The following is a 27,993-nucleotide window of genomic DNA, read 5'->3' as shown; positions in this document are numbered from 1 at the left end:
CAATCTCCCCAATTCACATTTTTATTCAGCAGAAGATAGCTATTATCTACAGCGACAAGCTGAATGATTACACAGCACATACTCGCATCCCATTACATCCAGAAATTAATACAAACAAATGAGTTTACCTTTGCTTCCATTACATTCAATACTGAGAAACTCACGACTTTTTAGAATTATTCAAACTAAAAACATTCTTTAGCAAATGTAACATAAAATAATTGTCAGCACCATTAGCATGTGTTTGCAATAATAATAATAATAATAATAATAATAATAATAATAATAATAATAATAATAAAAAGCTTTATGTAGAAGATTCTCAGCACACACCCTGACACAGTTAATCAATTTAAATAAGGTAGTTTTACATCAGGGTTCTTAATAATAACAACTACGCTCTTGAACAATGTAATAAGACAGAATACAATTTCACCAACAAGCGTATTATTAATAGTCATGAATGTTTCATTTTTATAAAACTGAAACTTTCAGAAAAGGTCTCAGTTTTAATTCCAGTTTTTTTATTTTTTTTATTTTTTAATATATATTTTTTATTAGTAGTATTTTTTAGAAAAAAAACAGTCCTCTCAAGTTTTATATTTACAAAGGATCTTGCATGTAAAATTGAATTTACGTTTAACAGATTTTTCGTTGCATAAAACACTACTGGAAACCAGTTAACTAGAAAAAACGACTGAAATGTTCACATTGTACGTTTGTTTTAGATAGTTAAGTTATAATGAGAGAACCAAAAACAGTCACCCTGGTTCTGGTGGGTGTGGCACCCATTTGAAATTATTGTAAAGATTATCGTCTGAAAATATTTTAAAGCACTTACAATGATCTCTACAGGTAATGTTTAATACTGTTAGCCTAGTATGAAAATCATTCTACCTGAAACCGTTTTAGTGTAAGGCTGTTTACAGTACATGCAAAATTGACCTACTACACACAAACAGTATTTTCTATAACTGGCTATGCACAGAATATGATTTGAGGTATGGGTTGTTTCTTTTGGTAGTGGATTCACACGGTGAATTACATGTACCATTGGAAAGAAAAACATCATATCAATGACTATCCTTAAATTGTGTTTCGAACCCTGCTTAAATTCAGTGAAAAATACCCCAAATGACCAGCAATACAGAAGTGATGTGTGAGTTTAGACTCAAGACCAAGTTATTATTTTATTTAAATCTCTGGATAAATTTGTTATTTTTATTTTTATGAATGATAGCAAGATGTTGAAAAAAGGGGGGTGGTACAGTGGGTATGCATTATAAAATATATATTCGGTATCTTTTGGATCAGAACATTGTTTTTAAGCTTTGCTTTAAATCACAAGACTGCCTGCGGCACCAGTAAAGGAGCTGCCTGTTCAGGTACTGCAGACACCTCTTTGGGTGGCACCACCTCCACCATGCCAGCACCAGTTCTTGGGACATTTGCGTTCATTATGTGCCGTTGTAAGTGTTTGATCCAATCCTCCTGGACAGACAGCGGACCTTGGAAGACTAGGTCACAGAACCTAAACAACATTTGTAAAACAGACCATTATAATATGTACCATGTGTTACCAAAACCTCTTTAACCTTTTTTTTTCTTAATTATTATTATTTTATGTACAAAACATATAATAGATAGAGTAAAGGTTGACAACTCGGAACACACCAAAATAAATATAAAAGTAATACCCAGGTTGTAAAACTAACTAAAGTTACAGGGGTTAGACACCCCCCCCCCCCCCCCCCAAAAAAAAAAACAAAAAACACCTGCCATATGTACTAAACATTTAAAATACTATAGTATGTTTCAATTGTCAGGTGAATAGTGCACTCTCAAAAGTTAAGGCCCTTTATGGGCCACTCTTTCTGAAAAACTTTTAGATTTTCATCCCAACTGAGAGGCAGCAATTATCAAGAAGCATTCACTCCAGAACAACTTACACCTTGCAGCCTGGGCATATGAAATCCTGTGCCACCCTGCCTGGAAACATGGGCCTACCCCCCCATTGAGAGGGTTCTGTCAGCAGGTGTTTCTAATAGTCTGTCCAGCCCCTGTTGAACAGCTTTAATCTGCTTGATCTCCCTTGGTGCTCAAACTGAAGACTGGGTCCTACAGTTCCCTCCTACAGTGCACATTCATACAGAATATTTCCGGCTGCAGGCCCATCCTTCAGGTCTCCAGCAACATCCTGTAATGCACTTCTACAAATCCAAGTAACACTTGAGAAGGATCTGTAAGGCGTCTTTACCAAATGTCCTGAGGTCTGAATAGATCTTTACTCCAGGTACGAATGTACAAATCTCTACAGGCCTGAGGCCTAACCAGTGAATGATTTATTTATTTCACTTCTAGCAGCAACTACACATTCTTCATTATAAAACTGAACATTCAGAAATAACTAGTAAAAAGTATTATACCTGCAAGTTAGTCTGTAGGTTTCATCAGCTGTGTGAGGTAATGGATACATCTTTTTCTTTGTTCCAGGCCTTGATCTGGGCTTCCTCTGTTTGCAGTCATAAGCTAACCGCCCCCCCAAAAAAACAAACAATAAAACCATTTTTCAAGTTTTAGATGTTTTACACAATCTTCTAGATCAAAAGTGTTGTCACTTCCATGTTCATCCATGTTCTTGTATTACTTTACCACATGGCAGTTTCTGCAAAAGGGACTGATTTAAAAAATACAATTCTGTCATTAGTTATGGATGAATTAAGAAAAGCAACCAGAACCTGCAATCAAGTTAATCCAATGTGGTTTATTCATGACTTATTCATCATTTAATGTTCTGGGTGGGCCAGACATAGCAGCAACATTTAGAGAGAACGAGAGAACGAAGTTGCAATTTGAAGGGTTGCTCAATGTCCAGTTGGGATCATCATGAAATCAGCTGGTCTTTTAATACAGGTTTACTTGATAAGATTGATTTATAAAAGTCTTACTTGTTCCATCCAGAATTGCGGCCCTTTTCCTCCGTGCATAGGCTCGCACATGGTTTGACAGACTAACTGCACTAGGAAACGTTGTGTTGCAATGCACGCAGATTTTCTTATTAAGTTCACCTTTTTCTGTAAAAAAAAAAAAAAACAAACAAACAAACAAAAAAAACACAAAACAAAAATAATAATTAGGCAAAACTTATGTATTTAATGTTTTGCAGGAAATGCTTTCAAAAGGCTCATGCAAATAATTTTAACTTAAATCCATATTTATTTTTTGATTTTAATATTGCACTTGTAAGGGATTCAACTGATTCCTTAAAGAAAAAAAACAGTTTTAGCTGTAAAAATAAAAAGTATTTTAGCAACAGTAACCAATGACAGTGACATATATCAAAGACTGTTAGAAAACAGCTTCCTTTAGTTTCACACCATCTGTCTGGAAAATGATAGTACTGTTTTTTAACGAATTGATTTAGACATTGTTAAAGCCAATCTCCCCTATAGGCCAAGTAGTTTTAAATGTTGTCCCCTCCCCCACAGGAATCAGGAAGTACTGGAAGGAGCCTGCAACTGGGATTCTACAGGCATGGATAATTCCAGATGGATTCTGATTTACAACTAAACAGGGTTCTGCAAAATACATTTTGGAAAGTTATACAGGACCCCAAGCCTTTACATCTTACATTTATATCCAAGCAACATCCTGTTGAAATGTTTTGTGATCCCAATTGACAACAAATACATCCCATAAGATGATGTCAGTAACATACTGTACATTTCTCTGAAGGATAGAAATCACACATAACAGGTTTCAGTACCTCAACCGGATGCAGAATATTTTCTTATACTACATGCAAAGTTTTCTCAAAATCAGAGAAGCAATTCAAAGGATATTGCCTTCAATAGCTCATTCAGGTGTCAGTATAAAATTGGAAGACGTTTTTCATTGCCATACATAAGACAGCATCCAATTGCGTTCCCCTTTATTTCGACAAGCATTAAAAAAAAAAGGTAAGTAAGCATAACAGATACATCATATAATCTGCTTAATTTGAATTTCAAAAGATAGATGAACATTACAATAATTATATTGTGATTGCCCGCTCTCTTATTTGACTATTTGTTTAAACCCACAGAGACGTTGGAGGTGGGGGAACCCAAGAGACAACAGTAACAGTACCTCTAAAATAAAAACGCTTTTTTAAAAACTGTAATTCTTTTTGAACTCTTCCAATCCTTTCCAAGAATGAAGCACGGCACTTTTAACATTACCTAAATGATGCAGGATGCAGAGGTGTTAAAATATACAAAACAGCTGCAAAACAAAACACTTTGTTTAGGGCTTTTGTACATTCATTACATTTAATGTGCACAGAGTAATGCAGATTAGTTTGTTCTGTTCTGCTTCTCGTGTCTTTGTGTTAAAGAAAAGAACATCACTTTAACATCTGAGACATCATAGGGAGAATCATTACTGGGTACTTGAGATGTAACATGTCTAGCTTGTATCCTATGTGTTTCGCTAACATTTTTTTTCAAATTCAGTACAGTGAAGAACAAAAGTGCTTAATTTAGATACTAAAAAAAAAAAAATTGCAATCAAATGTCTTACAAGGAAACAAACAAAAACCACCAACACACCAAAAAGGTCTGTAGGGAACTCTGAGACTGTAAATTAAGAAAATATTATGAGGCCAGATTTACTGAGTTTGCTCTTTTGCTCTCGCTCCAGATACATTCCATGAATATGGTACGTTTGGTACACTGACCAAGATTTTCGTGGTGAAAAAACAAATTAACATCCTGAGTTGCACTTGTGCCATCAGGTTTTTTGCAAAAGCTTAGTAAATCTGAGCTGTTAAATGTTCGAAAAACCCTTACCTGGTTGCCAGTTTAGATCCACCTTCATTGGATGATGATGGGCTACAACATTCTCTTTGGAAGGAGATCCAGCGAGTCGCTTTCTCGCTGTGTGGGAGAGGTTCTGGTTCATGTCCCTTTCCTCTTCCATTTTCTTCTTCTTCAGAAGCTCAATCAGTGAACTTGAAGGGCTTTTGACTGGTTTAGCCTCATTTGGTTTGTTTTCCAGACTCTGCTCTTCATGCTGAGATGCAGATGTGCCCCATGGTTTTGTTTCCTGACTGGCATGCTGAATTTTAACTGGTATTCCAGTGGGTGACAGGAACAGGCCATCACTGGTGGCAAACTTTTGAGAAACGTATGGTCTCGATAAAAATTGTTTTTTGTTCAGAATCTTGACTATGTTTTTATATTCTTCTTTGTCTTGCATAATCTCATTTAGAATACATACAGGGGATTTACTCGCACTTTGTTTTGGTTGACCGAGCCTTCTTAAATGACCTCGGATATGATTGGACAGTCCAGTCTTTGTGTCAAACCATCCTCCACATAAAGGACATGTGTGTTCAGTTTGTGACTCAGACTTCTCCGCTATCAAAACAAAACAACATTAACTCTCTTGAACCCCCCCAAAAAAACAAAAAAACACCCAATTTAATTCTAAAAGTAAGTTAATGCAAGACAATTGGACCACATTTGTCACATAGCAAAGAAAAGGAATTAAGTACACATAACCAACAACCATTTTTAATGTGCATTATGGACAATTAAAGTTTTTAATACCAGTAATAACATTGCTAGTGCTAATAAGAGGCAGGATTTTGCATGGATATTAAAGCATGTCTTATCATTCCTTTAACCAAGATACAATAATCCACTATACCCCACTTAATTTACTACTGTTTGCTAACTCTCCCACTTTGATTTCATTGAAATACCCCCAAAACAACATATAGTTTAACCCATGAATATAAATGAAAACAAAAACAAAATTACCTTTTTTAATTCGCCTTATAGTGCCAAGCTTTCTTCGGATGCGTGGCTTTCTGTCTTGTGATGCTACCTGCTCAGGCGAAACAGCATGCCGTGCGTTATAGTTCAGACCCACTCTGTGAAGATGCCCTCGGACGTGATTGGACAAGCCAACACCAGACTCAAAAATAGCAGGGCAGTAAGGGCAGGATTTACTCTCAACAGAGAACGGTGTCAAATCCAAATCTGAACAGGAATCATTGTGCGGCACCAAACCAGATTCTTGAGTTTCTGAGCAAACTTCCATTTCAATGCATTCCTCCTTCACTTTAAACATGTGTATTGCTCCGCTATCGTTCTCATAGGTATTGCTGACAGAGCGGTTATCCAAACCCCTATCCCCTTTTACTGGACTCCTCTGCCTACGGATAAAGTAGTTCCTAGCATAAGGGTTTTGCTCATTTTCACTGCAGTCTAGAAAATTGGCTGTAGCTTCGCTTGTATAGTCACTGAAGTCATACGTGTCTTCAAAGCTGTCTTCTGCAGGATCATCATAATAATAATCATCACTCTCCTCCTCCTTCACATGTGGGTTTAGTTTCTGTAAAACCACAGCAGTCTTTTTCTGAAGAGCATCTGGATACTGATCATCAAGGATGCTGTCTGAATTCAAAACATCTTTTCCTATACAACTTCCTTCTTTTAAATTCCTGCCGACCAAGTCCTTACTTTCCTCTACGCTCTGGTCAGAATCAAAACTGGGAAAGAAACTACTGGATTCTTCTTCGTTTGAAACAAGCAGCTTAGCGTAGCTTGGGTTAGCATTTCGCTTTTTATGGTTTAATGGAAACAAGTTTCCATATTGTGGCTCTCTCTCAGTGTAGTTTTCTTCTGCATCTCTGTGAAGACACTCTGTTGTTGCATCAGTTTCTCCAGCTTGCTGATGAAGGAATAGCTTGTTTTGCTTGTCAGTCCCTTGTAAATAAGATGATTTATTGGTAGAACTGCTTTGACTCCATTTAGCTGCCAATGAGTTGATTGCCCCTTTCCTTGCTTTCTGTCTATTTAAATTCTTTCTAAGGAGTCCTGAAAAACTACCCGACGAAGATGGCTTCTCGGGCACCTTTCTGAAAATGTCTTTCTCCAAACCGTATTTCGGATTCATCTGCAGTCTGTAGGTACCTGCTTTCTTGAATTCATTTATGGATTTCTGCTGTTCAATGGCAGCTCTAGACATTTCACAGTTTTGCTGCTGATGTATATACTCTACATGTTTTTTAAGGACATTTTCTCTTGATGTGTTGAAAGGGCATATTTTACAAGTGTATGTTGTTAATTTTTTAAGAGGGCTGTGCAAATCGTACTTCACTGTTACATTTTTCTCACCTTTGGTCTGCGGATTCTGTATAATTATGTATGTGGGCTTCACTGTAGCACCATGGGCATCAACTTGATGACACTCCAGTTCATGTTCGGTTACTGCCATGAAGTTACACTCCTCACAGCAGTAGTACCTTTTATCTTTTTGATGTGTTTTAGCGTGCTGAACAAATGTTTTGGGGCAATTGGTTCCAAATATACACTGTGGGCACTGTAATCTTGCACACCTGCCTTCATCCTGCAGTTCTTTTAGACCTTTGATTTCCTCCATCAGCTTCTCTCTCCTCTCCTGGTGGATAACCATGTGTTTCAGTAGAGAGTTGCGATCACGAAACGAGCGTCCACATTCTTTGCATATAAAGGGCCTTGGAACATCCACGTGACGAAACTGGGTGCTCCCATCTAAATGGTACATCATGTGCCTGTGCAAGTGCTTCTTCTCCTTAAAGTTAACATTGCATTTTGTGCACGGGTAAAACGACGGCTCTTGTTCAGCACCAAAGACTGGTGATGGCGCAGTCTTTTTCTTTGAAAACTTGTTTCCCACAAAAGGAAACTGGTCAGTCTTCTTGTTTCCATCATGCCATTTCTTTGCTGGCGAGCTGAAAATAAACTGCTTGATCGCCTCCACTGTCTCACAGGGGAAGTTTGTTCGAGAATCCACGGCTGTTTGCACTGCATGCTTTTTTTTATAGGTGTGTACTTTGTTAATCGAAACATGGTTGGCAGAACTTGGTTCATATTCAAAAACATCCACTATTTTAGATTTTTTGGATGGATAATGTACATCAGAATAGTCATTTTCAGAAAGGTCTTCCATCTCGATTATATCCATCTTGCGCTTTCGTCTTCTTTCACCTGTAGGTTGGGGGGCTACATCTACCTCCTTCTCCAAATCGTGATCGTTATCGTCCAACAGGAACTGCATAAACTCTTTCTGAGGATCCCAGTTCAGGTCATGGTCGCTGTCATATTCATCCGAGGAGCTTTCTGAAGATGCCATTGTACATTCCATTCTTCTGGTATTCCTCATTTTAATCTCTTCACTTTTCTTTGTTTCACTGACGGGTGTTTCCTCTGCTTTTTCCTCATCTCTACTTGTCTTTTCCACCTCAGACTCGGTGGCAGCTGCACTAGGTAGCTGTATGCTGGCACCACTCAGAGTTTGGACAGGCACTATGTTGGGGACAAAAAACAGCAATGGCTGCTGTGTTGTTTTCTGAGCTGCTGGCGGAGTGGGAATCTTAAGCTCATGAACTCTCTGTGAAACCTCAGGGCTTGAAACTTTAGCAGGCTGCCCTGAGGTTTGGGCAGCACTTAATGAAACACTGCCTTTCTTCAGGACACAAAGCTTATTTGAGGTGGAGTGTGAAACAGGTCCATTAACAACAGTTCCTTTAGGCAAGGTGAAGTCTTCAATAGAAACAGCAGGAACACCACTATGTACAAATAGAGATGGCTGGGCTCCATTTAAGGCTTTTTCATAACTGTCCCCGGACAGCTGTTCAGGCAGACTTGAAGTATTGTTCTTCCTTGATGATGCCTGACTCTTTAATGATGTTGGTGTTGCATTCGGACGGTCACTAACACAGTCATAATTGGTCTCCTCATTAGCACCTGCATTCTCCTTCAAATCAGCCATTCTTACAGTTTATTCTGAAAAAAAATAAATTAATAAATTAATAAAAAAAAATAAATGGACCATAACATAATAAGTAAATGACACACACTCTGGTGGAATTGATGCTCTCTGCTCCTGAATACTAGTCAACTACACATGTTAATAATATTCTCGAGCATAAACAATAGCCTTGTGTGCAGTATTTTGATTCCTGAAAATAAGATTTACAGATGGCAATCCCATTATTATTCAACACCAATTTTCCCCATTTCCATGCATAACAAATCCTGCTGTTAGCTTTCAATACTCTAGCGGGGACTTTAATTGAGGAGAGAATAAGGATTCCACACCTTTTGGGTTACAACCTTCCTCCTTCTCCCTTTAAAACTCTCAGCTGTTGCTAAAATTGACCAATTTCCATGGGAACAAAACACACCTCCAATGAGATGGTATTCCATCTTATCACTCTAAAATGGTGCTAAAATAGTCCCCAGCATGAAGAGCTTGTGTTAAATACTCAGAACCTAAGAGGTGGGCACATACAAACAGGCGTTAAAAATCTGAAGCAAAAACATTAATGACTATAAAAACAAACAGAGATTTTTAAAAATAAGATTGAATATGGATGTCACAGACATTCCTCTACTAGGATTACTTTGAAACCCTAGATATTAGGAAAAAAAGGCAGTTTCCAACTACAATATTGAATTTTACACAAAAAAATAGAAATAAAAGATATCTAGTATGTATAGGAGTGTAGTGAAACACTGAAAGAAATCACTTTAAATATTTTAGTACTTAATAAAACCTAAAAATCGCAGTAAAAAAGAGGAGACGTAATGTAGTCTATTAATTTAACTCAAGCCTTAAAATGAAACGAAGTGGTTGAAATCAATGTTTGTGTTTAAAAATGCCCAAGCTTGTTATAATCATACAGCTAGACAAATGTACGCTCAGTTGATTTGACATCCAATACTAGCTTTTCGCAACAGGAAGCAACGTTGCTAACGAAGTGGTAAATTCAGTGTTAATGAGTGGCTTCACTGTTACCACCTCTGAGGTAAAACCTTCCGTGCTCCATATCCTACCCATCTGTTCTGGTGTTAGGGGTTCAGAGAAAGAACAGACGCCTTGCATTTAAAGCAAACTTCATTGGTACCCTCTGAACAGCAGGGTGGCAAGCTATCAGAATATTATTGTCTGCTCTCAAATTATAAAGCTCATTAACAGGCTTTCTGTTTCAAAAGCCTGTACAAGTTTACTTCCTGATTCCATATGGAACAGTTTTGACGCTGAACATTTGTACAAATCTCTTTTTACTGATAAATTAGAATTTTTTCTAACCTTTTCCGTTTCTAAACATGGACCTGAATCAACGTTTTCACACGGATCTCTTAGAATTTGGTAATGACTTTGCACCACCTTGTGATACACACATTTTTAGTTGAAAGTCTGCTGTTCAACCCATATGGTAAAGATGGTTACAGACCACTACTACAGTACATAAAACACAGAAATCTTATTGACTTGGAAAACTCAAATGTCAGTATTTTTGCAAACTATCAGCACTTGCAGCAACACCCACATTACACTACATCTTGAGATTACAGCACAAAAAAAAGAGGTGATAATTGCATATTATCATAATTATTCTGTTATTCCTCAGAGCAGGCTTCCTGGGCTATTTAATAAAAGCATATGAACTTCCTGTCAGCAATCCTTTGCAGCACATTTTTTTTTGGTTAAAAGAAATGACTACAGTATTTATAAGAAAGTATTCATTTTACACGATTCTTACCTTACACACTCAAACCATTCTGCCAATACCCCAAGGAAAAAAGATATAGAATCACAATAACATTCTGATAACTAAGATGGAAAACCGACATATATGAGAATGGAAAAGTCACAAGAAATATAAGATGTTATATAAAAATACGATCACACATAAATCAGTCTGCTGTATCATTTGTATCCCCACAGTTTTAGGTTAAGGCATTTGAGTATATCCACATAAGAAAATAAATAATTCTGTTGAATTATGACCTTGATTAGAGGTCTTGAGGGATGGTACACATGCTGTTGAGATCAAAATTAATGGTTTGCATCAAAGTCACCACATGCTGTTATTTTAATAGGTGTTAAGTTAGTGGGAAATGCATGCGGTCTGGACTTTAAAAACAGATTTATTTTTGGTCTAAATAAAATTATGAAAGTTGATAAATTCTGTGCTGGACAGGTCTGAATGAGCGTTTATACAAAGCACAGATTTGTAGTAGATTTGAGCGTTTATAGAAAGCACAGATTTGTAGTAGATTTGAGTGTTTATAGAAAGCACAGATTTGTAGTAGATTTGAGCATTTATAGAAAGCACAGATTTGTAGTAGATTTGAGTGTTTATAGAAAGTACAGATTTGTAGTAGATTTGAGCGTTTATAGAAAGCACAGATTTGTAGTAGATTTTCGGTAGTACGGTAAAATGGTGGGAATGTGGTAGTTAAGGAGGCTGTGTGGTCCATGGTTAAAGAAACGGGCTTGTAACCAGGAGGTCCCCGGTTCAAATCCCACCTCAGCCACTGACTCATTGTGTGACTCTGAGCAAGTCACTTAACCTCCTTGTGCTCCGTCTTTCGGGTGAGATGTAGTTGTAAGTGACTCTGCAGCTGATGCATAGTTCACACACCCTAGTCTCTAAGTCGCCTTGGATAAAGGCGTCTGCTAAATAAACAAATAATAATATCCGCACTTATAATACTGAAGGCTTCTTCTACCTATTAACAGAGACCAAGTATTTTCAAGTTTTTTTCCATACCAAAACATGCCATTTACGACTTGAGAGATAAGTTGATTTAGAGTGTCAGAAAAAAGCCAAACATGTCATACCAGACAAAGAAAAACTATCATCTATGTTGACTTTCTACATAACCGATAGCTTTCAGACCACAGCAGGGGAGGTACCACTAGGAATGGTCAGCCCTCCATGTCCAAACGCCTGAGTCAGGGAACTGCTGCTTTGTTATGAAGAGAGCTCCAACACACACACACACACAGCAGAGTACAAAAAAACCCATTTTATATATATATATATATATATATATATATATATATATATATATATATATATATATATAAAATTCTATGACATTAAACAACTTCTTAATGTACTGGTAATAGGAGCTATCGACTATACAATGCAATGGGAGCTTGTAACACCTTTCATGAGCAAGCATTTTAAAGCATTGTGCAAACAGGACAGCTATTCAAGCTGACACATCCGGATTCCCAAAGAGAACAAATGAGTTACTCAGAGTATTATTCAATTGGAATCTGTAGTTAACAATGAGGAAAAAACTTAATCAGCCGAAACACTTACTAACAACAGTTTATGTGCAAAAAAGAAACGCGTGTGTGAGGTGGGGGCGCCTTTAGTTTTATTTTGCTGATGAGAATGGCGTTTTAGGTTGTTAGGAAAAGGGCAAGACAGGACTCATGAAACCAATTTTCATAGTAACAGCATCTCCTCATTACAATGGGGTTGTACATTCGATTGTACTTGTCATGAGCAGAAGCAACCGGGCTGTTATTGTGGATGACACCTGCTCAAATTATCTGTAGCCTTTCGTCAGGGAAAATAGCTTTTGCAACCATATAATAATTTCACGGTACTTACTGCAGTTGTCTGCTGTAAAGCCATTATGTAAGTTGCTTAACAATGTAAGTTAGCGATGACTTATGCAAGTTCCTTTAAGAGCTACTAGTGACATGCAGCAGCACAAGGTCTCTATTACCCAGAAGGCATCAGGTGATTACAGGACAGGCCTTGGCAAGCTGTTAAGAATGGAGTGTGAACCCGCAAATGTAAAAAGCAGATCCTATTGATTTTCAGTGTTTCACTACACTCCTGTACATACTATATATTTTTTTCCATTATTTGTTTTTGTGTAAAATTGAACATTGTACTTGGAAACTGCCTAATTTTATTTTTTTCTAATATCCAGGGTTTCAAAGTAATCCTTGGTTGAACCCCAAATCGACCCCTATTTTTTTATTTTAAATTCCGAACAAGCCTTGTTGAATGTTGTCCATTCAATGTATTTTAGAGATACGGTACAAAGTAAAGCATGTTCCAATGTATTAAAATAAGACAAAAGTCGTGGCAGGCACCCGACAGATGAAAGACGCCACCAAAGCTTAAGGGAATGTATTTCGTTGGGGAGCAACTTATCACTGTAAAAAACTTGGAGGTGAAACACACAGCATTCCACTCAATAGCTATGCCTTTTAGAATGAACGTAATTTAAAAAAGGAAAAAAGTGGTTTAGGCTTTTTTTTTTTTATGCAAGTCAAGACTTGTAGGAATTCTTGTGAATGCTGGATCACAGCCAAAGGCTCAGCAAAAAACACTGTTTTATTTTACTACTGGGAGGTTGAATAAGTGCTGATCAATTGAAAAACAATCACATTTGAAACCTCAGGATCAGAATGGCCAGCATTGTTTGACGGGGACTCTGCTGGGGTAGAAATTTAGATTAAAAAAAAAAAAAAAAAAAAAAAAGACAGAAACAATGGCCTATTTTTTTATGGCTGATAGTGATAACTCTACAGCAGTCCTCAGAGCAAGCAAACTGATTATAAAGCGAATGCCCTGCGAGACCAAATGTTAAAGATAAGATAGTTTCTCAGGATGCCACAGGGTGATATAAATCTGGCTACAAAAAACAACTGAAGGAAAGTAAAGGGAATGATCAATATTAAAAGACAGGAAGAATGCTTTGGAAATTAGGCAGTTTCCAACTACAATGTTTCATTTTACACCAAAAATAGTTATCAACAACAACAATAATAATAGTAATATACATACATACATACATACATACATACATACATCCTGCAAGCAACTACAAATAAATATGTCCATGTCTGTATACTTCAGCCTTTGCTGATTTAAAGTTTTGTCAGTGTTTTTCTTTTTTAGATGAACTCACACTAACCTTCAAAAACAAGAAGTCCCATTTTAAATACAGAAGACGCTGTGGTGCACTGATGGGAGTTTTGCTGATAAAAAAGGTAGGTTTTCTGTGATAAAAGATGACAGGTAACAAGTGACAGTTCAGTGAAGTCATGTTACAGAGCAGGTAAGTAGATCAAACCCCAAGTTCACAAGAGCCCTATTCAGTTCTCTGGCAGAAGGGTTTCCAGTGTGTTGAGCAGATCATGTCTTTTCTTTCAGCCAGTAGAAAATGTGGTGCGATTAAAAAAAAAAAAAAAAATGTTTATACTTTGACAATTTTTTTTATTAAATACTTTGACTAAATATTTGCAAATATTTAAGTTGCTTTCAATAATTTTGGATGTAGAATTGTGTTATTTTTTGTTTCCAAGTTATTATATCTAGTTTGGAATTTGTCTTATTGTACAAGAGATTTCATCTCAAGCAGTTCTGACTGTTAGACTCCTTTAATGTGGTTTATATTTGGTTTAACTGCTGTTGTTGGGCCCCTCAGAAGATTTATTTACAGAGGGATATTTAAATGATATTAAAGGTTTGGAAAGTAAGTAGCTACAGATTGCTACACTATGCCTCGACTCTTTCTGCCTCTCCCGTTATCATCGAGCACAAAAACATATAAATATTTGTAGTGTTAGTACTTTTAGTCCGTTTAACTTTTGAATATTTTTTTTTGCCAGGATGCCGTTGTAAATTTCATCTGATTTGGAGAGCAGCAACAGTAATTCAATCTAATGCTTCAACAACAATGATTAAAATGGAAGCACACTTGGCCATTAAAAATAATTACAATTTATTTATACATATTTTTAGATAAAAAAATAAGAAAGGTTTGTGAAAAACAGTGGAGGCTCAACTTTCTTGATTTTCCGTGATGTGTGATAAAATTTGTAGGCGTCCCTGACACATGAATATGTTGAATTTTTTTTTTTTTTTACAGTTGCAAATAACCAGCAGTTTCTTCTAGCTGTGATTCAACACTCATTAAAGCTGCTAACAAGTTTTTGCTTATTATATGCTCAGTTTTAGAGTTTCATTTACTGGTGCTGAGACATCCGTTTAGTATACATTTCAATAATTATGATGTCACACTTTAAAAGATACACTGTGTAGCCTACTTCTTTGTTTTTATTATTGGACCAGAGGTATGCTGTAGTTTGTTTTCTAGGTGTATGGTTTTGCTTTGATTAACAAATTATTAGTGAACCCATACAGCAGTATTCATTAGGCAATTCAAATAAAAAACAGGTTAATCAGAGTGTTACTAATTGTATCAATAATAGAGGTTCTGAATGCCAAAGTACACTCAGCATGCATTTAACAGTAAGTGTGCTCAGTCAGTGTATGGACTTAATTGCATCTAACCTCTGCACTCCAGAAGCAGGTTTCTAAAATATCACTTCAAGCTCCAGGAGAAAAAAAATGATTGCTTCTTGCAAAATTAATGAGCAAAAGTGTTCTCAAACTATAACTTTGATAGCAAATGCCAAAGGTTTAGGTGCTTTGCTACCAATTTAGTGGCAAACTTTTGCCCTTACCCTTTCAATCAATAGCAGCAGAGAATTTAAATTTCGGTTAATTGGTGCTCAATGTGTGAAAACCTTCCACATCAATACAACATTCTTGTGGGTTTGGTAATATTGATTCTAGCATCTCTTGCAGCCCACAAATAAATGTCTCTTTTCACACTTGTCTTTAGACTCTCAATGAACAGCAAAAACATCTCAAGACACCTTTTGATTATTAAGTGGACAATTTTCTTATTTTGTGGGTTTCAACAGATACAATTATATATTGTGATAGCAAAGACTGTCTGTTCTGATTTATCATTAATGAGTTCTTGTAGAACCTGCCGTGTACATAACAAAAATACATATCACAGTTAGCTATCTAGTTAATCTGGGATTATTTCTGTATTTTTTAAAATTCTTATTAATATATATATATATTTTCTATTATTCTACTTTCATATTAATATTTGGTATAGTCTCTATTAACGAAATATGGATATTTTTACACAAAACATTCTAGTATCATTGTACAATGGAGAATTCAGACTATTTAATATTAATTTTACAATGCACCACAAGAAGGGGACGTAAATAAATATTATTGGAAAGTTATTTTTTGTGCACAGGAACAATGTAATGTACAATACAGGACTAGTGTATCTAAATTATTTATACACGGATACACTGACACAACCGGATAAGAAATCATTTAAATACACTGGCCATACTCTGCCACCAAGTGGCTAGAAGAGAATCGTGCCACTAATACTGTGGCAATGTAAGGAAGTACTGTACTTTTAAAAATACAGGAAATCTAAAAAGAATGGGCAGATATTAGACAAATAGTTTACCAGAAATTCATTTGTAAAGTACATGTGTTAATAAAATATTAAAGTCACTTAACTTTACTGCTGATGCACTATAATGCCAATATTTGAACAGTAAGCATGACTCGTTTAATTTCAAATTGTTCAATTCACTTTTTCCCTTGCCTTAGCTCTTGTGGCTGCAGGTGGTTCCATACATCAAGCCCCCCGTGTGGACCTCAAGGCCGCCAGGGGTCCCCATCCCTACAGGGATGTGGGGGCTGATATTCACTGGTGTTAATTGCAATGTAAAATACATTATCTTATGGCAGGGAAACTGTTAGGACACTACAAGATAAGGAATACAGTACCTGGTGTTTTAATAATCTCACGCAGTTTGTACTCTGCAAAGTATTATTTTTATTTTTTATTTGAAGCAAACCTTCGCCCTAGATGGTGGTACACTTAGAATTGGACAACCAGAAAATCTAAATGGAGTACCATCATTGTTTGGGTCCTAGAAAATTGTGGCTACCAGTATCTCAGACCCTTGAGACTCATTATTTTAAATTGATCAAACTTGTAATACTTTAAAATCGTGAACTGTGTCACTTGAAACACCATAACCTGATTAATTTATTGATTGGAAATGACAAACGTGTATACAATGGTACTAAAGTCAAGTACAGACAATGACAGAAATTAATTGCGAATAAAGACAAACATGGAAACCACTTAATGGTCTGAAGGTCCATTCAAAATATGCCCTTACCCATTTATTCAAAAAAAAAAATTTCAACAAAATTAATTTTTGGCTTGCAGGCATGTCAAAATTACTTTTTTTTTCTTTTTAAATTTTAGAGTGACCAATTATTATTTTTATTTATTTTTCCCCCCAATTTGGAATGTTCAATTATGTTTTTTCTCCTCACCGCAGCGAGTCCCCACAGCACAGACGTTCTGAGGCCGTGTGAGCGTCCTCCGAACTCACTAGCCTAAAGCCAGATCGCTTTTACGCGAGCAAAGCAGATGTGGGCGGACTACTGATCTTGGAGAACAGAGACTGGCCAGTAGGGTTCGCTGTTGCGCGATGAAGAGGAATAAATCCATGTCGGTTTCCCATCCCCCACTGTGGGAGCGTCAGAGCAAATGTGACGCCCCCTTCAGTCCCCGGCAAAGTTTGGCCTCTTTGCACAGCCCGGACACGAACTGGCGCCGTCCAAGCTGCATGACTCATCCTGCGCTCCCAGCGGCAGCGCTTTAACTGGATGAGCCATTCGGGGTCCCCCTAGCCTACAGAATTTGATAACAAAGTTTAACAATTCTTGTTATTTGAGACTTTTAATTTTATATATTTAAAAATAATAACATGCTTTTCATAAATGTATTTTTCAAGCATTCTTGCCATAAAAAAAAGTGTTTGTGGAAAGATAACTTTTGTTGTTCCACCAGGGCTTAATATCAGCATGCTAACAAACACACGGTTCCTGTCAATAGACAACTTTTAACTTATCTTCCTGTATGGGCAACATAAAAGATAACTAGACAAAAGACCACACCACACGCAATTGACCTCTACATTATTGCCTATTTGTAAGATCTTTAACCCATTAAGTGCCACTGTAATTTTTTGGAGCACTTTTAACTGGCATCTATCTATTATTTTAAATGTTCCCTTTTAACTATAATGTTATGAAAACTTCATTTATTTTGTTAAACGCAAAAGTAAATGTAAAGAAAATTGTATTTGGTACGTAATGGTGTGACAGGGCCGAGGCTATGCACTGTTAAAAATATGTTTTTTGTGGCTGGCAGCCATGTTGGCTCAGGTGTGGAGGAACACCCTGGTGCCAAGATGGCCACCTTTTTTTACAGCCACATGTAAATTAAGTTAAATTGGAAAAATGTGGAATGTGGCCAGGTTGATTTATTGATTGTCAATGAACCTCTGGCCACATACGATTTAAAGAACAAAGACATGCTTGTTTGTGCAAAAGGCAGCAGAGGGAGATAGTTCAGTGAATGCATCTGCCAATCCAGAACAGGCTAAGAGTTTAGAGGAGACTGGGAGCAGTAGGTTGTGCTCCTGGTTTACGCCCAGGGATAGCCGTGGCTCGGTGCTGTTTTGAAGTGTTTTGTTTTGGATTTGTGTTTGTTTACACCTTTTGTTTGTTAAGAATAAAAGTGTGCTTGTGTATAGTGGTTAACCATGCAGGGTAAATGCAGGAATGTACAGTATACGGTTGAGGTACGGATGAGTAAGCAGGGGGTAAATGTGTATTAGCAAAATTATCTGTAACCCGGGAAGTAACAAAGATGTATTGTTAGAGAAGCTGTTTTAGTAAATAAGACTGAATTTTTTTTTTTTAATAACTTACTGTGGGGGGGGGGGGGGTATTTGGCCTGTATTGTTACTCATGTTTTTTACTTAAAAAACAATAAAAATATCATTAAAAAAAAAAAAAAAGAATAAAAGTGTGCGGAAGCGCTCAACTGCAGTCTGGGTTTCTATCCTTGCCGCTGACCAGCCTTGATCTTGGCGTTTAAATGTTTAAACATACACACACTTTATATTACATTCTGATGTATACCGAAAGCCTGGTTTGTATTTTCTGAGCAAAGAAAACCTAAATGGCAAATAACGTTTTAGCATCGCAAAGACTTAACTACAAAGTAAAAAATAATCATAATAATAATAACACGTGCACACCAAAGTATATATTGGATTGGTTATATATTAAAATGTCCTCTTCAGTCAAACAATGGATGTAATTAAAGTTGTCAGTGGAGATAGAACTATATACATATACATATTCAACACATTTTCGGGTTGTCTGAAAGATCGCCCCACCCCAACTTTTAGCTGAAAGTCCAATTTAAACCATTAATTTCCGTTATTTAATAACCATGCGCAAATAATGCCTGAGGGGAAACATCGCGGCTCACATGAATAAAAAACACTGCCTAGAAGCAGTTGCTCTGTGCATTGAATGATTTAGGGCTACCTTCGGTTCAGATGACAAAGCCGTGGAGTTCAGCGGTTTCGGATCAGATGATACAGACTCTGCAGTCTGAGTGATTACGATTTCCTGTTGTTACACTACAATCCATATATATATATATATATATTTGTAGACACTGTCACAGCTTGTAACTTTTTTTGTATTGAACATTTTAATGCTATAGTTCCACTTTGAATGCTACGTTAATTTATTATTTCGAGTTGTGTTTTATCACTGGACACTCCCAATGTCTTATCTACAGAGATTATGTAAAGCCATTTATTTTAGTGGACCATACACTTAACATGTTTATATATATATATTTTAAATGTAGCGACCTTTTAGTTTAGCGTTTTTCACCCACAAATGTTTTCATGATGTGCTTTTGCACTGGACACTGCAGCTTTAAAGTTGAAAGATTTGAAATGACAAAACAGTGCACATACTGCAGCAGCTTTGAATTGTATTTTACCATTCATTAAGTATGTCAACTGCACTTCTTGATTCTTTGTTGTGACTGTGTGCTGGGCTTTACCTTTGAATTTTAATCAAGCCTAATTGTAAACGTAATCAATCTACCTAATGTTAAAAATACTCCCTCTGCAATAATGGCTGTAATTTCACCCCTGCCTGAGTCAACACCCCTCTCCACTTTTGCCTTAATGATGACTTTACGCCCCTGGGCGTTGACTCGGCAGAATCTGGTACAATGTTTTTTGAATAGTTTCTTTCTTAAAGGTTAATTGAACAACAAAAAACAGGAACCTATTCCGTTTGGGTTCCCTTGCTGTAAAAACTATGCTAAACACGAAGAGAAAGTCAGCTGCTTAAATGTCTAACTGAATTAATTCCCATCCTTTTTTTGATCCCAGCTATGTCCAAAGACAACGCGTGCCTGCCCTCCACGTTAATAAATATAGTTGGTAAACTGGATGTCAGAGTCAGCCCAATCGCCCAAAACAGCGCAACAACATCCAACAAGTTGTTGATGCCCTCTCAGAACTGACCAAATAAAATTGCAAATGAACGTATTGACTGTGTTTTATTTGTTTGCATCATTAATATTTAACACAACATTAAATCCAACACAACTTAAAAGAAAGGAGACCATCTCCGACAGCACGAGCCTCCTCAGATCACTGCTGTCCAATTGAAACTGGCGGCTGAGATAACCTTCACAGTTGCCAAGTCTGCTTATAATAATATAAAAATAAGCGGGATTGTGATTTATTTTCTCGTGAGACTTGACAACACTGGTAACCTTCCCTGTCTGTCTCACAGGAGGCCACTGATTCCTGAAAATCTCATTTTGTTGTTGACAAGAGTTTGTGGAGGATACAGCAGGCAGTGGCAATTTTGGGAATGAACTCATGCTGGACTTCAGTCCGTTTCATCAGTATCCGCCACCTCCCTTTCAAGTGCCTACTACCCGTATTTGCCCAAGCATGGTGTTGAATGCTTCCTCAGCAGCTGTCAGCTGTCCATACGGGTAGGGTTTTTCAGCCAGGGTAGTATACGCAGCATCACCTGATCCCCTATATGCTGTATTGCCTGAATGCACAGGAAATATATATAACGTCTCTGCCAGTTTTCAGCCATGGTGATCTGCAATACCTATTGGTCAGTTTCATTTCATACCTCATTTTATACCTCCGAATTAATGAGCCGTAAGAAATTGGTTGAAACAGTATTCACTACTAACGACATGACACCCCACTACTGACATTTGAAAATCAATTTGGGCAAGAGCAGTAAAACACATTATTAACCAACCAGGCACAAGGTATTTTGCTTTACTACAGCAGCTTAGATTCACTCGTGTACCAGTTCTCTGTGCATGGAAGCCACACTTTTTTTTTGGGGGGGGGGGGGCAAATACTGTACTAAGAAACCAGTACAGACAAGATGCATTAATCTGGAAATCCTACCTATACAAACTATACACCAATGTGGAACGACTGGCATGGCATGCAGCCTCTCTAGTTCTGCTAGTTTGTAATGCCTACTTTTAAAAGCATTTCTTCCTTAAGAAATGCATTCCAAATGGCCAACACAAACTATCAAAACTCATTTAGGTTACTCTATTAACCCTTTGCGGTCCATTGTCGGACCTGGTCCGACATTGCAATTATTCCTATCCGGTCCATTGTCGGACCCTGTCCGACATCATCAAAAAAATGCAAAAAACGGGTTTCTAGTCGTTTTTTCTCCGGAAAAAGCCGAGAAAACCATTCAATGGCCGAGTGGGAGCGACAGGAGCCGAGACAAGCCGATAAAAAAATAAAAAATAAAAAAGGCGTATCTCATGAATAGGCATACCTGCCCCTGGCATCCCATATGGGCGGTCACAAGGAAACAAGCTGGCTGATACTGCATCAGCGCACAGAGACTATCACGGACATTTGCAGAGCTTTTTTGAGATGTTATAGTAATAAAATAATGACTTGGATTGCATAATTGAGGAATTTGGTGATAAAACGAGTGATCAGGAGATGATTGATCGGCATGTACGACTATTATTATTATTATTATTTATTTCTTAGCATATGTGAAAGCGATAGCTAACGAAAGGGTGGGGCAGGGCTGGAGATGCCTAGTGAGTGCTTTGTTGATATACAGGGCCTTTTAAACCCGTTTGACTGTGAAAAAAAATACTTTTAAACAGCACGTCTAAAATTAACTGCGCGTGTGAAAATAAATTGGACCTGACGCGCCTGACGCACACTTAATAAATGGACTGCAAAGGGTTAAAGTGTTGCATTTTTTGGAATGTACTGTATACTATACTATTACCTTTTCGGATATTAAAATGCAAGCTCTATTACTTAATTATACTTCATATGGAGGTTGCAAATTGAACATAACACAGCCAACGGATGCATGTGTTTTTATAAGGTAGCCCACCTGTGGGTTTATCATATGCCATCTAACCTATTGTCAGCATAAGATTGTGAACGGGTCCACGCTGCATATATTAGTTTCCTCCTAAAAAGATTTATTTTTTAAATGTGTCATTTATTTATTTATTTATTTTTTGTGTAAAAACATTTTGTAATTAGGCTGAACACTTTTTTTTATAACATCTACTTTACCACTCTGGACAGTCACATCAGTTTGGGTTCAATCTTTCAGCAAGACATGAACACATCTTATATTCCAGAGACCACGTTCAGCACAATAGATGGGTTTGTGTTGGTTTGACTGAGATTAAAGCAGAATGTTGTTACAACTTTGTGGACATTGTTATATCTCTGCGTTCTTTCACATATTTATGATGGCATGTGTATGAACAACACTGTCCATTGCATTCCAGCTGAGTAAGCAATGGGCTGGAGCGCCACACCCTTCCTTGCAATGTTTTTGCAAGGGTGTTCAGCTCCCAATATAATACTCATTTTGGTGTAGTGACTGCTTATCTATCAAATGTTGTGTCAGCATTAGCAAGAATCCCACAATCTAAACTGCTCTAAAAATGTTTATTGCCAATCACTGTTTAGTTCAATCTACTGTGTTTGAAAGAACATGTTTTAGACCACAAGTGCACCACCCACTTCTAAGAATAAAAAACAAACCATGAAAGAATGTAAACATAACTATTTTAGGTGATGTAATTCATACAGGGACATAATGCAGCATTTGAATGAATGAATAATGTCAATCTTACCAATCCACTCAGAAAAAAACATGTGTTTTTTGTTCTCATCTGAAACCTCACCTGCAACAGAAAATGAAAGAACTGTTACTGTTGCATACAATTACAGTTTTGTCAAGATTCAATGATTTCTTATCACTATCTTAACACACTACAGGTGTCAAGTCACTACCAGAACAAAGTAAGTTACCTTGGCCAGCATTAAAGCAAATGACCATGTAAAGATGTATCACCAGTTCAGATCTCTGCACAGGTAGGTCACTCACCATGACCACAATGCTTATCTCAAGAATGTCGATTCCAAAGTGGTTCTCAAGGTAAAGCTGAAGCTAAAAAAAAACCTTTTAGACATCGACTTACAGTATGGAGGAATGTACACAACCACCTCCACTACTGTATATTCCTGTGAAAAAGTAAAAATAAAATCTGGTCGCTATATCAATGACGGAACATCCATCCATCCATCCATCCATTATCATTAACCGCTTACTCCTTTACAGGGTCGCGGTGAGCCGGAGCCTAACCCGGCATACACAGGGCGCAAGGCGAGACTACACCCTGGACGGGACGCCAGTCCATCGCAGGGCACCACACACACTCACTCACACACTCACACAGAGGGCAATTTAGAGTGACCAATCAACCTGGACAGCATGTCTTTGGACTGTGGGAGGAAACCGGAGTACCCGGAGAAAACCCACGCGAACACGTAAACTCTAAATTAATGACGGAACAGTGGGGTAAAAATAATGAAGACATTTAGTCTGATTTTAACGAGCCATGTGACTTACACCGAGTAGGTAGTGTGAAAGAATAAGTACATGGCTCACTGAAGAGAAAGTCTGTCACTTACTCCAAGTGAACATGTGCTCTTGCTTAGTAAGCAGTGCTTTCTTTCCATGCTTTCTTTCTACTGTTGTAGCTTTATGCTTCATTTTCATGCTTCATCTTCTGACCAACGCACCTAATCCTATTTTTGTTCTGGCTACTGCCAGGCATGGTGATTCCTGACCTAAACACAACCATCCATTCGGTCTTAGGTGTCTCACTAGCTCAGACTGCCTGTTGTGATCAATTGTGTTGTGTTTTTTTTGTGATGTGGACCAATGTCCACTAGGGGACAAACTGATCTTTCATTTTTCTTCTAGATAATGCATTATTTTGTCATTTCAAATTCCTCTGCCTTTGTGCACCTGGAATTAGAGATACAAGTCAGTTATGATTGGTTTGTTTTCTATTAACTCCTTCAGCCAGTGCCGCCCACATACATTTTTCGGACCCGGGACAAGTTTTTAAGCCATGCAAATGTCGGTTTCGGTTCAGTTTCTGTTTAGGAAATCTTAACCGTTGCATCCCTACATGGAATGCATGTCCTCCTGTTTCTACGTACTGATCAAGTAACAGCTGTGATACCAACTACTATACAAATATAATGCAATTAACATTTACTAAGAAACAACCCCATTTCTAAACAAAGTATTTCTATGGTTGGAAAATGTTAACTCCACTTTATAGAGGTCTAATGCACTAAGGCACACTGTGGTGTGAACTCCTGAATACTGCACGTCATTCCACAAAATGTCTGCTTGAAAGAGCTTTTTTGTGCAGTTCCACTTTTGATCTCTAGAGGGATGTCTTTTTATAAAGATTTGCATTTCTAGATCAAAATCAGCTTCACGGCACAAATAAATAACTAATAATGACTACTCTTCTCCAAAGTAAATACATATAATCGATTACATTTTGTCTGCCTCTTGCTGGGTTATTGGTTTCTGGTTTGTTAAAGTACAAGACGGACATAAGATGTAGCAGATCAGGCTTTTAAAAGCCTAAAGACAGTACGTAATACAATTCCATAGAATGCTGTTATAAAACAAGGAATTATAAATTATAGAATCTTTCTGCCAGCAAAGATACATTTCACATACACACTAATCCACACTTAACATTTCAATATCCCTTTACTGAAATATTTTAACATACTATATTTTACTAATTTAGACATAAGTTATACTCTAATCTTTTCAGCTTTCATCAGTGTTTGGATCCAAATGTCTGACCCCAAACCTCATGTGGATAACGTGTTTGTTTGAACAATTTACAGCAGGTCAGACTTTCTGTAAAATACCATAACATTTGGTTGCAGGCTCATGTTGTTAGGCCCTTTCCTCCATGCTTGAAGATATATTTTGCACTCATACATCGGCCTTGAGAGTTGATGCAACAAACTTCAAATGCTAACCTAAACTGATTTTATTTTTCAGAATATAGGATTTTAACCTAAATTAAAATAAAACACAGGGAGCAAGGCGAGACTACACCCTGGATGGGACGCCAGTCCATCACAGGGCACCACACACACATTCACTCACACAGAGGGCAATTTAGAGTGACCAATCAACCTGGACAGCATGTCTTTGGACTGTGGGAGGAAACCGAAGTACCCGAAGAAAACCCATCCGAACACGGGGAGAACATGCAAACTCCACACAGACAGTACCCTAGGCTGGATTCGAACCTAGGACCCTGGCGCTGTTGTGCCGCCCTATTTGTAAATTGCAAAACAAAAACATTAGTGACAACATTCAACCACAAAGCTCCGCAATAACTGAAAAAAATATAAATATTGTAGTCTTCATAAATGTTCCTGCAGCTGGCACAGTTGAACATAAAATTATGGAAATATATTTAAATAGAGCACCACAACAGTTCAATATAAGAATTGCCCATAGAACTCAAGAGATTCAAAAGCATGGCTAGCCTACCTCTTCCTTTCTCTCTCACTTTTTATAACTTCTGGTAAAAACTAATCAAGTTGGACACCAAGGTCGCTGAAAACATATGCAAACTAATTTGGGTTTAAAGTAGTCAAATCAAAGGAGACTTGCGTCTGTTCTGACAAGGAACTGCTGAGGCTGGGTTCATGCTGAAGAAAGATGAGAAGCAATACGCGCAGGTACTCTGTGATGCGCCCAATTGGACCGAGGAAGTTTGATGTGGAGACTGCCAAAGCACTGAATGCAGCAACTCATGAGGTGTCAATTCTAACTAAAAAATGCGCTTCAAAATGTATCAATAGCACAAAATACTGTATTGTTTTCCATTACTTGTACTGAAATAACCCCGTTTTTTAAATATATGAGTGACTCCTTACACTTAAAACGGGTAAAATCTTCAAATAAAAAGAAATTCGTGTGGCGCTGTTTTTTTTTTTTCTCTCACAAAAAGCTCTTGAAAACTTTTGTGATTGCAGCCATGCTTAATAATATAACAACACACACGTCTTAGAATGGGTCTGTCCATTCGTTTACCCATTGTGCAAACAGGCATGGTACAGAATGGTATCGAAACATAATCCATTCGCCCAAACACCTGATAAATATGTCTGGCTCTTTTGCTCATTACCTCTCGTGCTGTATGTGTGCAGCCGTGTCCATAAGCTCCATACCAAGGACCCAACCAACACAGGACGCGGCGTGCTGAAAACAGCGCTAGGCGCTTCAATATCACACCAAACAACTGAACATTTTCTACCGTAATTACAGACCTACCTTTGCCTTTCGGAAAACGTTAACAGTATGTACATTAATCGTTACATCTGATTATTGTTCGCTATCGTCCTTCATCCATTCCACAGCCGCCATTTTGCCTGCTCTTCTGCAGGCTAACCCATTCATCTTTCAGGGATGTTCAGTGACCATGCTTAACTCACAGAAACAGGTCAGCGGTTAAAATGTGACTTTCTGGGTACATTTTAGGCATTTATGATACAATTTTACAGTTTAACGCGTTTACTGATTTCTGTTATTGTTGTCAAATTTTAATATTTTAGTTTGGCCTGATACAAAAAAAAATGTCATCCCTACTTATTAGAATGGAAGACTCCACACAGGCAGCAGGAACATTCTTGGTAAAAGTGGCAGCTTGGAAGATTGGAAAAATGGTGGGATAGCATGGAGCAAATATCGATTTGTAACTGAATTATATATGAAATTCACGTACCGCTAGTAAAGCATTACCTACATGTAAAACATATGGGTGGTTTAATGAATGCAAATGTTTTTCTTGGGCTTAAAATCAATTTAATGAACCTAAAGAACAAGCCTTAGTCGAACAGAAAATATGCCAAGCTGCTGGCTGGACAGATGTGTGCAATATTTGTATATATTTTTTTAACAAAACGATGAAACACAGAGGCATCGAGTCCCAGCTTTTAAAACACAATGCCAAGCAGTCATGCCATCCTGGGGACAAGGCTTGTTTTAATTCCCATTGACTTTCAGAATGTTTGATTCCCGGTATTTTCTCTTTCATTGTGGCAGAATAAACCCAACGGTGGCTTTATAATCTTTATGTGATGTTAGCAACATTTCTGAAATAATATGTGCACACAAGAGACGTTCTTGTATCCTGACTGGAGGAAAAAGCTGTGGTTTATGTTTCTTAATAAGCGTATACATACTGTATGAAACAAGGACACTAATAAAACACAGTTTGGTTTCATGATGCATTTCTGCATGTAAACAAGTCATGATTTTTTTTTTAAAAAAACACATTTCCATGACCTAACATGTCAAGAGTAAGAAGTGGGGCCATGCTCAAACTCATTCTCAATTCCTTGGACGTCATCAGTGGATACCAGGTACTCATTCATAGCTCAGCATAGGTTTCCATTGATTGCCTGTGAGACCTGAAACCCACAGTTCAAGCAGAACCGAGGGTCCTGCGTTTTCATTGTTTGCAGCTCTGCAGCAGTGCTCACAAGTCACACGATGGGTAGAATCCAAACTGTCTGCTGCACAACCTCCAACGTTTATAGCAATATGTCAGTCAGCGAAAACGAGAACATTAAATACCGCTAGATTACGGTATCTCACTGAAGTATAAATCCATTTCGTTTGTTGTAGTCTCACATATAAATTGTAACCAAAACAGAAACAACATGTGTGGGATTACATATTTCAAAATAAACCAACCAACCCACTGAATGAATAGTAGCAGCGTTAATCATTTAAACTATTCGTATTACTATTTTGTTCAGTATAAAATGTTCATACATTTTAGTAGGAAAAAAGTATAAACCAGATCGAATCAGAGTAAGGTTATACATTGGGTAAACGTTCTTCATAAAAGCATGTTTTACGCACATTTCTTCCATGTACAGTGAGTATTTCAGTTTGTTTTCACGGTTGTAATTAGGTTATACAGTAGCAAAATAAAGCTAATTTGTATT

The 27,993-nt window shown here is 37.4% G+C and overlaps 1 protein-coding gene across 5 annotated transcripts; it reads right to left on the bottom strand.

Annotated features, from left to right (window-relative positions):
• Positions 1 to 9: 9 nt before the first annotated feature.
• Positions 10 to 26,478, bottom strand: LOC117417461 (zinc finger protein 644-like). Of its 5 annotated transcripts, none has more exons than XM_034029621.3 (7): positions 26,312 to 26,477; positions 22,773 to 22,823; positions 5,805 to 8,816; positions 4,830 to 5,399; positions 2,949 to 3,074; positions 2,427 to 2,529; positions 10 to 1,531 (listed from the first exon to the last, which is right to left on the bottom strand). In XM_034029621.3, exons 3-7 carry the CDS (start codon positions 8,800 to 8,802, stop codon positions 1,342 to 1,344), a joined length of 3,987 nt encoding a protein of 1,328 aa, XP_033885512.1. In that variant the 5' UTR covers positions 8,803 to 8,816; positions 22,773 to 22,823; positions 26,312 to 26,477; the 3' UTR covers positions 10 to 1,341. The 5 variants fall into 5 exon arrangements, with proteins under 5 accessions (XP_033885512.1, XP_058891035.1, XP_058891036.1 ...); XM_059035052.1 differs by lacking the exon at positions 26,312 to 26,477 and adding an exon at positions 26,166 to 26,290; XM_059035053.1 differs by lacking the exon at positions 26,312 to 26,477 and adding an exon at positions 25,526 to 25,654.
• Between the last annotated feature and the right edge of the window lie 1,515 nt (positions 26,479 to 27,993).

This window comes from Acipenser ruthenus, chromosome 12 (assembly GCF_902713425.1).
Source record: "Acipenser ruthenus chromosome 12, fAciRut3.2 maternal haplotype, whole genome shotgun sequence".
Lineage (NCBI taxonomy): Eukaryota > Metazoa > Chordata > Actinopteri > Acipenseriformes > Acipenseridae > Acipenser > Acipenser ruthenus.
Note: the sequence above shows the minus strand (reverse complement) of the source record. Positions and strands in the feature narration are given on the sequence as shown.